Raw genomic sequence first — 14,365 nt, 5'->3', positions numbered from 1 at the left:
TATATCTATTATAATATCTGTAACTAAAAAGACTAACCATACCAAGAAATGACAAGGATGTGGAGGAACTGTATCTCTCATCAGCATTCCCATTGCTGTTGAGAATATAAACTGGTAAAACCACTTTGGGAAACTTCTTAACATTTAAGAAAAAGTTAAACACATAGCTACCAAATGATTGAGGCATTCCACGCCTAAGTAATTTCATGGGAGAAATGAAAGCAGATGTCCATACCCCAGACTTGTACAAATGTGCATAGCACCTTTTTTTTTTCACAGCCAAATCCTTGGAGAAAATACCCCATAAAGTGAATTAACAGGTTTGTGATATCTACACACAATTCTACCTTTAAAAAATCTAGTGGAATTCTATCCACCCATAAAAGGAATGGACTATTGCCCCATGGATGGATCTCAAAATACTCATGCTAAGTGAAAGAAGCCAGATAAAAGTAGAGTACATATTATATGATTCTGTTTGGAGAATCCTTAGAAAATTCCTACTAATATGTAGGTACAGAATAGGGATTGGGATGGGGTTACAGGGGGATAGGTGGGTAGGATCACCAAAGTGCACCAGGACATTCTGGGGACAATGGCTGTGTTTGCTATCTTGATGGTTTCCTGTGTGTATGCATAGGCCAAAACTTACTACATTGCACACTTCAAGTATGCATAGTGCAATATTTGTTAATTATACCACAATAAAGATGTTTCAAAACTATAGCACCACGAATTTTGCTTTGTTTAGTGTTTTCTAGGTGTAAATATTTTAGTCCTTTTATTTTCAACCTTGTAATATTCTCAAATTTTAGGTGCGCACTCTGTTAACAGTCTAAAGTCAGATTTGACAGCATACGATATACCCTTAATACTTTTTGACTATTTCATGAATGAATCCATCTAGTAATCTAAATCTGATTTAGTTTTAAAAGTTTAGTTCATATACATTCATTATGGCATATTTGAATTCATTTCTAATTTTATTAACTTATATTAAAAATATTTATTATATAATACATATATTTATATTATAAAATATCTTTTTATATTATAAATATTTATTATATCTACATAATATAGTATTGATTATATGTATATAATAGATATAGTATTTATTATATCTATATAATATAGTATTTATTGTATTATAAAATAATGTCTTATTCTTTCAATTTCTCCCATCTCCCTCTCACCTCCCCTTCCTTCCTCTTTTCTGTTTTTTCATTCTCTTCCCTTTTTGCCTTCATTTGCCTTGAAAACTTTCCCCCACATTTCAAGTTTTTTCCTTCTCCTGGTTCCGAACTATATGCTCTAATGTACTAGTTAACCGAGAAATCTTAATATATATATTTTAACTCAACAAAGTCTAAAATTACACAATATCTTGATGCTCTAATATCTTTTACGCTCTTCGCTGAACATATAAGGACCTTAACTCAAGGTGCCTTATTCCCTTGGGTGCGGAAATTTCACATTTGACTCTTCTGAGTGGCCACAAGAACTACAGCATTTTAAATTTCATTTTCAGACCACAGTGGCTGCTTGGATTCCGGCTCTCAGACGGAGGCAAGGAGGCTGGGGGTGAGAAGGCCCAAGGGAGGGCTTGCCCGCCTTCTCCTCCTCCTCTCAGAGCCAAAGCAAGTGGCCGGGCTCCTCCTGCAGGGTGTTTTCTTTCTCTTCCGGGTTCACCCAGTGAGGACATTCGTTGCGTTCAGAAATTCCAGATTTCTGCGCGGTCCTCTGAATGGATTCTCCCACCCTGTTTAGGCTCCGGGCTTTGTCTCCTGACCCTCTCATGCATGGCTTTGGCTTATTTCCTATACATCTTTAATCACCTAGAGTATTAACAAGTTCTCTGTTCTCCAAGGTTTCTGGTTAACAGTGTTGTAGCTAAGCATTTAGTTTTGGGATTTAGAGTGCTTGGATTCAAACCAAGACTCTACTACTTATTTCCTGTGAGTTTGAGCAAATTAATGAAAATGTCTGTACCTCACTTTCCTCACACGTAAAACGAGAGGCAATAATAGTTACTTGTCTCACAGGCATTATTGTGGGCATTAAATAAATGAATACATTTAGAGAGCTTAGGACAGTACCTGCCATATAGTAAGAACTCAAACATTACCTGCTATTGTTGCTACTATGTTTGTGCTTAAAGAAAACGTTCTGAGGTTTTATTGTCTTCTGTTCTACAAGAACTTAATGCCTTACAATATTAATTTTCACTATAAATAATTTTCAGCATAGCTTATTCATATCTGAATGTTTCCTCACTGACACAATAACAAGTATTTGATATTCACTGTTTCTCTGTTTTCCTTCTTCTTAGAAAATATTATCTCTTGAGGTTAGATTTAAGTCTGCTTTTCAATTATAGATTATCTTCACATGCTGTCAGAACAGCAGATCCTCCTACACAGACAAGATTCTACCACTTATACACAGCATGGTAACATTTTGTTTTTTAAGATACAATGATGCTGGCTCATGTCATTTAGTCAGAACATAGCGGCCTATGTACATCAAGCCCTGGAACAATCACCTACACCACGTGGGCTGGCGTTGTTTTATTAATGACGTTTGAACAAAATAAATTTCAAGTTTAAGTCCTCTCCCCGGATAACACAGATCACGTTTCTTAAATACCTGGTGAATGAAGCTTGGTGGCTGAAGCTGCTATTCTCTTAGGAGATGAAACAGCCGGCTTATTAGCATCTTGATCTTTTTGCACTTCTTTCTTTGTCCCTATATGTATTTTAAAGAGAAAAAAGGAAAGAGAGCTGAAACAGTAGCACAAGTGGTTTGTGGAAAGGGAGGCTTAACAAAAGGCAAACAGAACAAAACAATATTTGGATGATTTGTTGCCATGGTCACCACCCCCTGTGCTCCAGGAATGGCACCGTCATCCACAGCCAGGGGAATTCGGTTGTATTGGGCAGGGGAGTAAGCACATGACTGTCTCTGATTCTGGTGAAAAATGCCCCTGTCTCTGGAGGTCACTGCACTCCGATGACCCTAGCAAACTGTCTGGGAATTAAAATTAAACAGTCCTTAGCCACCAACTCAGTCTGCCTGCTTTCTGCTGAAGCAGATTTTCAGAAGACAGAAGGAAGCTGTAGCTGAATATAACTGCTAATGACTCCAGCATCATTGAGAACCCAGCCACAGGGGACATGGTCGGCCTCTAATTAATTTCCATGCAGCTGGTCCACAGAGGTGACCTGAGTGCCTTCAGCTCTTGGCTGCAGCAGCATGGGAAACCTGCGCGTGGGCAGTAGCTAAGGACAGCATGCAGTGCCCCTCAGATAATGTCCAGGGACAGGGACACACAGGGCTCAGAGCCCTTCTCCCTTGTGAGCTGGGCACAGTCACTTCCCTTCACATCATCTTCATCAGAAGTCACAGAACAGTGAATAGAAGATTAAAGATATAACAGAGACCTGGATGTACCTACACCCACCTCCACTTCAGCATAGTTTCTTCTGTTATTTCAAAAATAAGCCCTGGTGACAGTTCCTTAGATGCAGAACATGAATGTACCACTTTTTCCCAAACCCTGCAACTTCATTCCTCTTCTAGAAGTAACCACTGATAGCAATTTGGCATTTATTCTTATAGAACTTTTTCTAGGTATTTATCAATGTCTCTACACATATATAGATACAGCTATGAATTGGTTAAATGAATCACAGACTATAAATTCTTCTTACTTACCCACATTTTGAAACATCTTTTTTAGTATCAGTGTATTTGTAGATCTTTTTAAAATGCCACATCATATTAATGGCAAAGATATATCAAAATTCATTTACCCATTCTTCTACTGGTGAACATTTAGATTTTAAGTTTTTGCTACTAAAAGAGCTAAATGTGCCACAGTAAACATTCTTCTACTTGTTTCTTTTGTACATATATACCAGTTATCTTTACAGGAAAAGTACATAGAAGTGTTTTTGTTAAATTAAGAGTTTTCCCATTTGCAATACTGCTAGACACAGTCCATCTGTTCTCAAAACTCATTTATACTCCCAACCACAGTGTATGAGGGCAGCTCTTTCTATGGTATCCTATGCCCTCCTGACACGGAGGTCTCAATCATTTTAGTTTTTGCTAGATACTTAGGGTTCTCTCATACTGGTAACGTGTACTTCTTTGTTTAAGAATTGCCTAATTAAACCCTTTGTCCATTTTTCTTACTGATGTATAAGAACTGTGCATTTATTCTGGGTATTAATCTTTGCCTAATATAGAAATTATATTTTCCAGGCTTTTACTTTGTAAAACTTATTTATGGTATCTTTAATTGAGCTCTAGCTTTAAATTTTAGTATGTTGAAATATTTCAAAATTTCCTTGACAGCTTTAAAAGCACTGGTATGGATTATTTACACATGTGTGCATGCAAGTGCCTGCATGCACGTGTGTATACCTGATAGGGGGAGGGATCAGTTCAGGGGTTTTTATAAATGTGTAAAAGGGGAGGGAGGAAGGTATGTGGGTCCAACCTCCCTGCCTCCTGTTCTTCCCTCTGGTCTGACTGGTACCGCTTCCCCTCCCATCACCCCTGCCTCACCCCCATCCATCCCTGACCACCTGCCTTCTGCCCTTCCGCCCACACTCCTGTCATAATCTCCTCTGTTTGGCTTTGGACAAACTGTGTTAGTCTTGTTGATTTAAACCTTCTAAGGCATGAATTCTCTTTTGTATTTCTCACCCCCGACCCCACTTTTTTTCTTCCTTCTCTCAATATGCTTCCCAATGTTTAATTTACCTACTCCCCGTCTTTCACCTCTCAGGGAGTGACACCCCACTCGCTCACTGTGCTCAGGCCCCAAACATCAGGAGCCTTCTTGATTCGTTTCTTTGCTCTTTGCCCCTGTTGAGCCCATCAGCACAGCTTGCCGGCTCTCCTCGGAGACTGTATCCCAGGTCTGACCCCTTCTCACCCCTCGATGGCCTCTGCAGAGCCCATGTCACCAAGACACCCTCTTCTTCCCTCCACAGACTCCTTCCTGTCCCGCCACCCCCACTCCTGTCCCACCGCCCCCACTCCTGTCCCCCTCCCGCTTACTCTCCCAACAGCAGCAGACGCATTACTTCAAATCTAAGCTAGAACACATCACTCCTAATCTCAAAACCCTCCCATCACCTCCTCGGATGCTCGGAGTGAAATGCAAACCCCTTACAGTGCCTACAAGGCCCTATAGATCAGCGCTAGGAAATAGAAACATGAGCCATTTACATAATATAAAATTTCCTAGCAACATCATTTAAAAAGTAAAAGTACAATGAAATTCATTGTCATATTTTATGAAACCCACCATAGTCAGGATCACTTCAACCTCAGGCACTGGCCACCTTTCAAGTGCTCAGTCACTGCTGGTGGGCCAGTGGCCACTGCACTGGACAGCACAGCCCCAGATGAGCTGGTCCCCCGGCTACTTCACAGAAACAATGTGGTGGTGAATTTTGGGTGTCAACCACAGCTTGCCCAAACATTTGGGGAAACATTATTCTGGGTGTGTCTCATCACAGAAGCCTTCTGTATTAGTGTCCTGATGCTGCTAGAACAAGTCATCACAAATTCAGTGTTTAAGCAATAAAAATGTATTCTCCTACAGCTTTGGAGGTCAGGAGCAGGCACCTGTCTCTCCGGTCTGCAGGGCTGGCTCCTCAGGAGGTTCCAGGGCAGTACCTGTTACCCTGAGTTTTCTGGTTCCCAGTATTCTGTGGCCCCTCTTGCACCTTCAAATACCATGCCAACCTCTGCCTTCTCCGCTAACACCTCCTGCCTTCCCCTTATAAGGACCCTTGTGATTACACTGGGTCTATGTGGATGACTCAGGATAACCTGCCCATCTCACGACAATATCCCTTAACTGAGTCGTACCTGCAAAGCCCCTTTGGCCATGGGAGGTGACGTTCACAGGTTCCGGTGATGAGGACATGGCTGTGTTTGGGGGCCATTATTCAGTCTTTCACACATTCTCTAACTGAATGAATAAATAACTTCTTTCTACTCACCAAAAAGGCACTGAATGTTTGGCCTATATTAGCTCCCTGAGTCCTGTCCCTTATTTATGAAGATTTCCCTCATTTCATCACCTTCTCCTGAATAGCACCCTTTCCTTAGACCCACTCTGCTTTCCGTGTTTTCCTTCCCCCATACAGACTCTACCCCTCTGCCGGATGTGTCTCATTTGGCCTGACCAGCTCCTCTGAGCAGCACCCATGCTGACCTTTGGGGAACCGACCCTTCCCTGTGCTGTTCCATGTGGTTGCGTGAGCCTGACCCACCTGGATCTGGAGGCGGGAATGTGACCCAGGCCTGCCCAGTGTGACGGAGCATGCTGGCTGGAGAATGAACGTAAGATCCCGGATGGGGCAATGAAAGCCCTATCTTGAGGATTTTGCTGGGTTTACCAGAAAATAATTCCATTTCTGTAAAATGCCTAAGCTGGTGGGATATAAGCCTGAACTGCCACTGACCATCTTTGTCTCCACTTGGACAGTCTCTGTGACGCAGCAGCCAGGAGAGGGGGAGAGGGGCCGGGAGACAGGGGGACATCTGCGGCGACACTGTTTGAGCGACGAGGTGCAGCCGTATCTCACGTTAGCACTATGACCTGAACTTCTCAGTAATGTGAGCCAAAATGCCTCTGACCTTTGACCTTCTTTTGTGCCCAAGGCAGTCTGACTTAGGGTTCTGTGACTGGCAACCAAACGGAACCTGAACAGTATGATGCCAGCCAGAGAAAATAGCACCTTAATATACATACACACATGCTCATGTTGTAGGGGGTTGTTGTTGGTAAAAACCATGGCTTGTGTACGTCCGTGTACCTCATGTGTGTGGGTGTGGAGCTTCAGAGCTCTGTAAAAGGACATATGTTTACAAAATCCAGAGCCCTACCCCTGGGGCCCTTGGCGTGGGAGGAAGGGACAGCAGGAGGAGGAAATGCCAACCGCTTTCTGGTCCCAGAGGAGAATTTATAGGGCTTAATTTGAAATTCTCCCACTGATAAAATTCACCCAAGTCCAGATAATTTCTTCAAATCCAAATGGTCCTAAAGCGTTTCACCCTAAACAAAGCAGCAAAAAGTATCCCAAAGGCCAAGTTGAAGACTGCTGCTTGGCAATCCATACACAGTTTCTCACGTGGACAAGGGCCTTTCACAGTAATAGGAGTGACTTTGACACCTGCTGGGAGAAGACCCGCATTGTGTTTTATTTCTGAACCGGACATCATAAAAGTGTTCAACCCCCCATTTATCTCGGATGCTAAAGTCGAAGACCTCTTGCATGGGAGTTGTGAGGACGTGGCTACAACTGCCAGTCAAGTGTGATGGGCTTGCTCGAGGATGAGGCTGTCATCTTAAAAACAAAATGAAATGACAAATGACAAGGGCTAATTCAGGATCCTGACTGAGCCCATCCAAGTGGGATAAAAGTTAGATTTAAGATAATAGTTAGAAGAATGCTTTATACTTGCTTCAAAAAAAGAAGTAAGCACATCAAAAAAAAAAAAAAATCAAAGGGGACTTTTACAGGCTCTTAACTTCAAACACAATCAGCCACAAATTCCTGTAAGTAAACCTCAGTGTAAGTAAAGAAAGATAAGAAACAAAAAAGGATAAAGAAATACACATGGCAATAGGCTTCATCCCCCACCGAGTCTAATGGTCCTACTACATATACCTGGGAGAGTATAGATAACGGGGTGATTCTCCCCCTGGCCCTACAGACCCATTCCCAGGCAGGGAATATGGGAAACCATGGAAGGAAGACAGAGAGGAGAAGGGGAAAAATAAAACGCAAACACGGCGACAACGCAAGCAATTATTATTGTGCCGGTGCAAACCAAAAGGAGACGGAGAGAACAAATGAATGACGCTGTCAGGAAGCAGGGACAGTGATTTCACTCAGAGACAAACAGAAAGGTGGGACATTTCAAGGGAAGATTTACAGAGATTGAATAGAATAAAAAAAGGGAATGTTAGTTAGATAGGAATATATCAAAGAAAAGAGGAACTTGGATGAGTTAAGGGACGGAAAAGAGGGAGAGAGAGAGAACAATCCAGAGGAACTGAAGGGACAAGAGGAGAAGGAAACAGTTTTAGTTGCCAATAGTAATTATTTTTTAAATCAAAAGGAATATCTGATGTTGGTGGAGAACAGAGTGAATGAGGGGAACAATCGGAATATCAGACTCTATTTGAGAGAAGGCTGAATTTTAACTTATTTAAGGCTTATTCCATTTCAACAACCACTTATCGCATGCATGAGGGTAGACGCTGTAGTTGGCAATGTATGGAGAATAAAAGGGGTGTCTGTCTTCAAATAGGGGCCCACAGAAATGAGACTTAAAATGCAGACTTACTTATTCCCTGGGATAAAACTAAGGAGTAATTTAATTCTGAAGATTGTTATGATGAAAAGAACAGAAGATGAAGAAGTGGGGTTTTTTAGGACAAATATTACATTTGCAAAAGCTTTATGCCTACGACCTTTCCATCCCTGACCCCAGCCTTCCTCTCTCTGACAGTCCACACCCGGCAGAACCCCTTAGTCCTTTTGTAAATGGCCTCCCTCTCTCACTTGCCTCCCCAGTCTCTCAGAGCAGCCCCTTGTCCCGATACTCCTCACCCAATTTATCTTTGAGTCAGGAGGCCTCCTGTTTGAGAGCTCCCCTGAACGTGAAGCCCCCACGCTCAGATAAAACCCATTTTCCTTTGAGGTCCCGCAGTTCTGGCTGGTCGACTCTAACACTGTCCCCCTGCGATCACCTACAGCATGGCCACTGCACAACACCCACCCCCAGGCACGGTATTCCTCTTCATCCTGGGTCCTGCCATCTGCTAAATGTCAATGACCTCATGCATAACTCATCTGACGTCCAAGCCTTTCAGTCCTTTGACATCTTCTTCTCCTGCCAGGCACCTTCAATCAAGACCCCTGGGCATCACGCTGGACCTTGTCATCACCTGAACTTCACCTCTGAAATTCACATGCCCCGCTTTCTGGGCACAACCTCTGTCCTCCGGCTGTCCCACTATTACTTCCACCCAATAAATTCACTCCCCTAATCTAGGCGATGGATCCCCTTACTCCCTAACTACCAGGTTCCTCGTGTCTTCACCTCCTTTCTTATCCAATCTAAAGTGGATCCCAATGTCATTTGCTTCTACTGTCCTCTTGACCACACTTCTGTTCTATTATCACAGAGGCAGCAGAAGCCAGCATGGTCACAACTGACTGCAGAACCCAATCCTATCCTAACCCAGCTGTCAACTTTCTGTAGCCCAGCTGAGTACACAGTGACACAGATGGGGCCCCAAAATTACAGACACCAGCTATAACTGCAGCCACAACACAGTCCAGCAATTCTCCTGTTTTTTCTTCTCATCTTTTGCATTCCTTTTTTTAAACCAAAGTTCTATACCTGCACCTTTCTAAAAGATCATTCCTCGAGGCTTTAAGCAAAAGAACAGCAGTATTTTATCCCACCCTCCATACACACAATTCATACTCATGACCATCAACCTTTCAATCTGTTTTTCCTAGTATTTATCTCCACATATCTAAGTAAAATGCTTATACTGCTATTTCTTGATCCTTGTATTTAAGTCCTATTTTAATAGTTTCCTACAATAGGAAATGACAGTTTTGCTCTCTGTAGGCTCCCTTCCACACTACCTTCCTCATCGATACAGTTGTGTGGTAATCTTTGATTAAGATAAAATTCATTCTTGATCTTGTTAACAGCTACATAAATATTATTGCCAACTGAGCAATGTGTTTACTTGCATGGCTCTTTGTTTTTCTTGAATTTAATAGCTGCCTTGTTTTTTGTTTTGGCTTAGATTTCTCTCTTACTCACTTCTCTCTCTCTTTCTATATATTGCTAATTCTCCCCCAAAGCTCTCTATCAGAGCACAACTCCCCCATCAAAATTATGTAAATGGTTTCTTCTCGTTTTTCTGAGCCCTTCATTCTCCACTTTATTCTCCACTTTAATTCCCAGGACTGTCGATGGCTGGAATCTTCCTTAATCAGTATTGTGGGCAATTTCTTTCTATCTTTCCTATGTTGGGTCTCTTTTTACTGGGTCCCTCATACCTTCCTCTTTCTTGATCTTCTTCATTATTTTGGTAGAGCACATTTTTCTTGAGTTTCCAGAGAAATGTACATGGGAGGTAAGTTATCTGACATCTTCCACAGCTGAAAAATTTTTCCATGGTTGATTGGCTTAATCCAGAATTCTAATGTAACAATCATCTTACTCAGAATTGTGAAGCCGTTTCTCCTTTAGTTTCTGGGGTTGCTGTTGAGGAGTCTGATGTCCTTCTAAATTTCGGCATTTTGTATGTGATGTTTCCTCTCTTGGGAAGCTCTTGGTACCCCCTCTCCTCCCCACTGTTGTGAAGTTCCACGTGGATATGGCTGGTGTGGGTCTTCTTTATTAATTATACCGGGCACTTGGTTATCCCTTTTAGTCTGCAAACTCTCATCGTACAGGTCTGGGAAATTTTCTTGAAATGTTGCTTTGATGATTTCATCTCCTCTGATGCCTCGGTTTTCTCTTCATAGAACTCCTATTATTTGTGCTCCAGATACATATAATAGCCAACCTCTATATGAAGGTGTCTTTTTGGATAGCTCCCATTCACATGGCACTCAATATGCCCCAAATTGGACCCAATGTCATCTACCAAAACGTTCCTCAGTCCTCTCTTCTCTCAGTAACTGTGTCTTTTGCCCAAGCCAGAAATGTTGATTTTGTCATCTCCTCCCTCTTTCTTGCTTCTTTACATGCAATAAAATGCCAAATCCTGTGAAACACACATCTTGCATCTCACTTAGTTTCACTTTTTTCTCATAGTCACTGCAACTTCTTAATTCAGACCGGTGTTAGCGATCTTGTAAAACCCTGAAGCAGCCCCCTACCTCCTCCTGTCTCCAGTTAACTATGTTCCAACTTATCTTTCTGAGACTTCAACCTAGAAGTCCCTGGGTGTTTCTGTTATGCTCTGTGGCTACAACTTTATTACACTATCATCCTTTTACCTGCCCATATTCCCCAGTAGATAATACATTATATGAGAATTGCTCAATCGGTAAATATCTGTAAATAAATGAGTTGAGCACTATTAGTAACTAACCATGCACTCCCCCTGTGGACAATGAAATAAACCCTGAGATTGGGTGAATTACTGACATTTTGAAACCTCTTCTTATTTTCTCCTTATGTCTTCTCCAGGACCTCTCTCTCCCCCCACGATAAACAGCATATCCTAAGTGAGCAATGAGCAATCACTTTACACACTTCCAGACACAAAATGAGTAAAGCTCTGAATATGATGGACTTGTGGGAAGAAAAGAATCCAGTTCTCCTGGGGAATCAAGACATTGTGTGATCTATTAGGAACTAAGAAAATGTGAATAAGTAAGTTGTGGTAGGAAAAATACTTTGTATTTTTTAAAATAGACAAGCAGGACTTTACTCATTGTGGCAGTTTTCGGCAGGTAAGCCAAAATGAGAGAAATGGTCTGGATTATTTGTCTCATTCCACCCAATAATTCACTTTCACATTAATTCCAGAGCACAAAAGAACTGTGCTTTTCAGAGCTAACATTTTCCCCACATAAACAAAAAGTCTCTAGCCAGGTCTGTTTAGTATTAAGTAACTGCTCTCATGTTAGCATCCTCTAGTTTCACTAGAGTCCGCATCAGCCCTCTCTTATTTTCTGAACTATTCATCCCTTGAAAGCTCTGTCGCATTCCCTTATCCCCTCATTCATCACATACTTATTGGGTGGCTCCATTGTACTTGATGATATTAGCTGATGGGAGATTCCAAAGTAAAAATACAGAATCCTCATCTCCAGAAATTCAGCAATTAGTGGGACATATGAATAAGTAATGACAAGATAATGTGGCAAGTGCCAGTCCAGAGGTCTGGATAAAGACTTTTCTCTCGAAGTTTGGAGGAAGAGAAGGTAGAGCTTCACCAGGGAAGGTCATGTTGGAGCTGAGATGTGATGTATGCAGGAGACTCCCGAGAAGGAGAGGTAACAGCAGGGCGGGGCGTCATATGCAAAGGTGCAAGGCGTAAAGGGACAGCTCGTTCAGGGACAGAACGTGGGGAATGAGCTTGGAGGGTTCGCCTCTTGAGGCCGGCCCCCCTCACCTCTGGCCCTCTGTGACCTCCACCTTCCCTAGACCAAGACGAATATTCTGACTGAGTCTCCCTCCAGCATATCTGAATTCCCCTGCAAATCCAATTTAAAGCTAAATTGGACTACAGTTCAATTACTTATTGTGATATCTATCTATCTATTTATCTATCTGTTTGTTTGTTTTTTAAATAAATGGGAAACTGAGGTTGCCAATGAAATGATACCTAATGAAAATACAGAAAATAAACAGGAAGTTAAACTAGCTTTGGCTGCCACGGCTCAGAGTTTAAACTAAGTTATCTGGCTAAGATGACAGATTAGGACTCCGTCATCACATATACATAAATATTTAAATAAGTTATTTCCTTTTTATAAGTGGCACGTATTCATGGTAGAAAAATGAGAAAATACACTTCTTCATTTTCACCATTTTCTCACCCAGCAAGAGCCCCGGTGAACCCACTGAAATACATAATTTCAGACCATATTGTGCATATTTATTATATTTTTTCTTAACAAAATACTATTATACAGCTTTGAACATTTTTTATTGTGAAATGTAATACTTAAAACTTATTTTCACAGTTGAACAAGTAGTTATAAAGCGAACACCCATGAAATTGCTACCCAGGTCAAGAACTAGAATATGAGAACATTACTGGCACCCTGGAAGCTTGGCACGTTTCCAGCCTCTTTCCCAATGAAGAAACCCCTGTCATGATATTTTTGATCATCATTTCTTGTTCCTCCTTATAGTTTTGCCACTCCATGTATATCTTTACATCTGCTTCTGAACTTTATATCAGTGAAATTCTACTACATGCATTCTGTTGTCTTGCAATTCTTACTAACACTACATTCGTATATTCATCAGTACTGTAGCATGTAGCCCTGATTCACTCCAAATAGTATGATGCACTATATGCACATATCACAATGTATTTGTTTATTCTACCACTGATGGAAGTTTGAATTGATTCTACTTAGAGTTTTTAGCAATTATAAGCAACGCTGTTTTGAACATACTTGCAGAGTCAGTCTCCTGATACATGTGTGTATGCATTTCTCATATACCCACAAGCAGAATTCTCAAGGCCCAAGTGAACTTTATAAATAATGACGCACTATTTCCCAAAGTGGCTGAGGCCATTATGGTCTCGCCCATGAGGATGGTGATCAGCAAGGCCTAAGCTAGTGAAGGACTCATCACAGCTATGCAATCAACAAATGGCCATCTTGAATGAGAATCAGATATTTGGCAAGTGGTTGGGTAGGGCGGGGAGACAGGCATAATGGACAGAGGGATTGTGAGTGAAGAAGAGGCATTAAGTGCCCAGGCCCTTCAAGGACCCAGGGGTGCAAGGTGGCAGCTTGGCGAGAGCAGAAGGCTGGCATGGTAGACAGGCCCTCTCAGGAAGGACCTGTGTGCCAGCCCGGTGAGTCTGAATCTTTGCCTGTAGGCAATGGAAAGCCACTAAAATGCCCTAAGCAGGGGAGTAGCAGGACCAGATGTGTATTTAGAAAGGTGAAAGGCCACGGCCAGCAGCAGGCGGGCAGGATGGAGGGGTTTAGCCTCCTGTCAGCTAGGGATGGTTGGGTGGTTACTGGTTAACAAAATGTGGGACACAAAGTAGTTCTTAGTACAAATGTGTTGACTGACAGATTGAAGATGAAAGACATGAAGACTTGGAAATGTCTGAGAAATGTATTATTCTTTTCTTAGGTATCTTAGAAACTGGATGACTGGCATGTCTCTTTCTTACTTTATTTGCATTTTTTTCTACCCCCCCTTGAAAATAGGAATTAGTAGTTAGTATTGCCATCAACATGAGATAGCTGGTAAAGCATTAATAATTGGGTAAAGAAATAAAAAGTCTTAAATACTGACACGTAATTAAAAGTTCTATGCTCATCATGCTAAAAGATTGGCCTACATCATGTGATTTGCATAACAATGCATTTATAGTACAGCGGGCAGAGTTCTGAAACACATAAATGTCAGAAATCACAATGGAAAACAGAGCCCTAGAAGACCATTTGCATTTATTACCTCTGGTCTAGCTCCCATGGCACCTCTTAGATACAGTACATGTACATATTCTTAAGTGAGAGTTGGGTTTTCATGCCCTACTTTTGAAGAGCTGCCACAAGATAAAAGGTTTCACACCAGCCTGCAGGTGGCT

General features: G+C 41.7%; 1 protein-coding gene across 8 annotated transcripts in view; it reads right to left on the bottom strand.

The window, feature by feature from the left end:
- The window catches only part of MTUS2 (microtubule associated scaffold protein 2), a 501,163-nt gene that overhangs the window by 121,404 nt on the left and 365,394 nt on the right, over window positions 1–14,365 (bottom strand). For all 8 annotated transcript variants that reach the window (XM_073228704.1, XM_073228715.1, XM_073228711.1 and 5 more), the window contains one exon: window positions 2,650–2,748. In XM_073228704.1, the coding sequence (XP_073084805.1) occupies window positions 2,650–2,748 (99 nt within the window). The remainder of the gene's footprint in view (window positions 1–2,649; window positions 2,749–14,365) is intronic.

This window comes from Manis javanica, chromosome 1 (genome assembly GCF_040802235.1).
Source record: "Manis javanica isolate MJ-LG chromosome 1, MJ_LKY, whole genome shotgun sequence".
NCBI lineage: Eukaryota > Metazoa > Chordata > Mammalia > Pholidota > Manidae > Manis > Manis javanica.
This window is presented reverse-complemented; position numbering and strand designations above follow the sequence as displayed.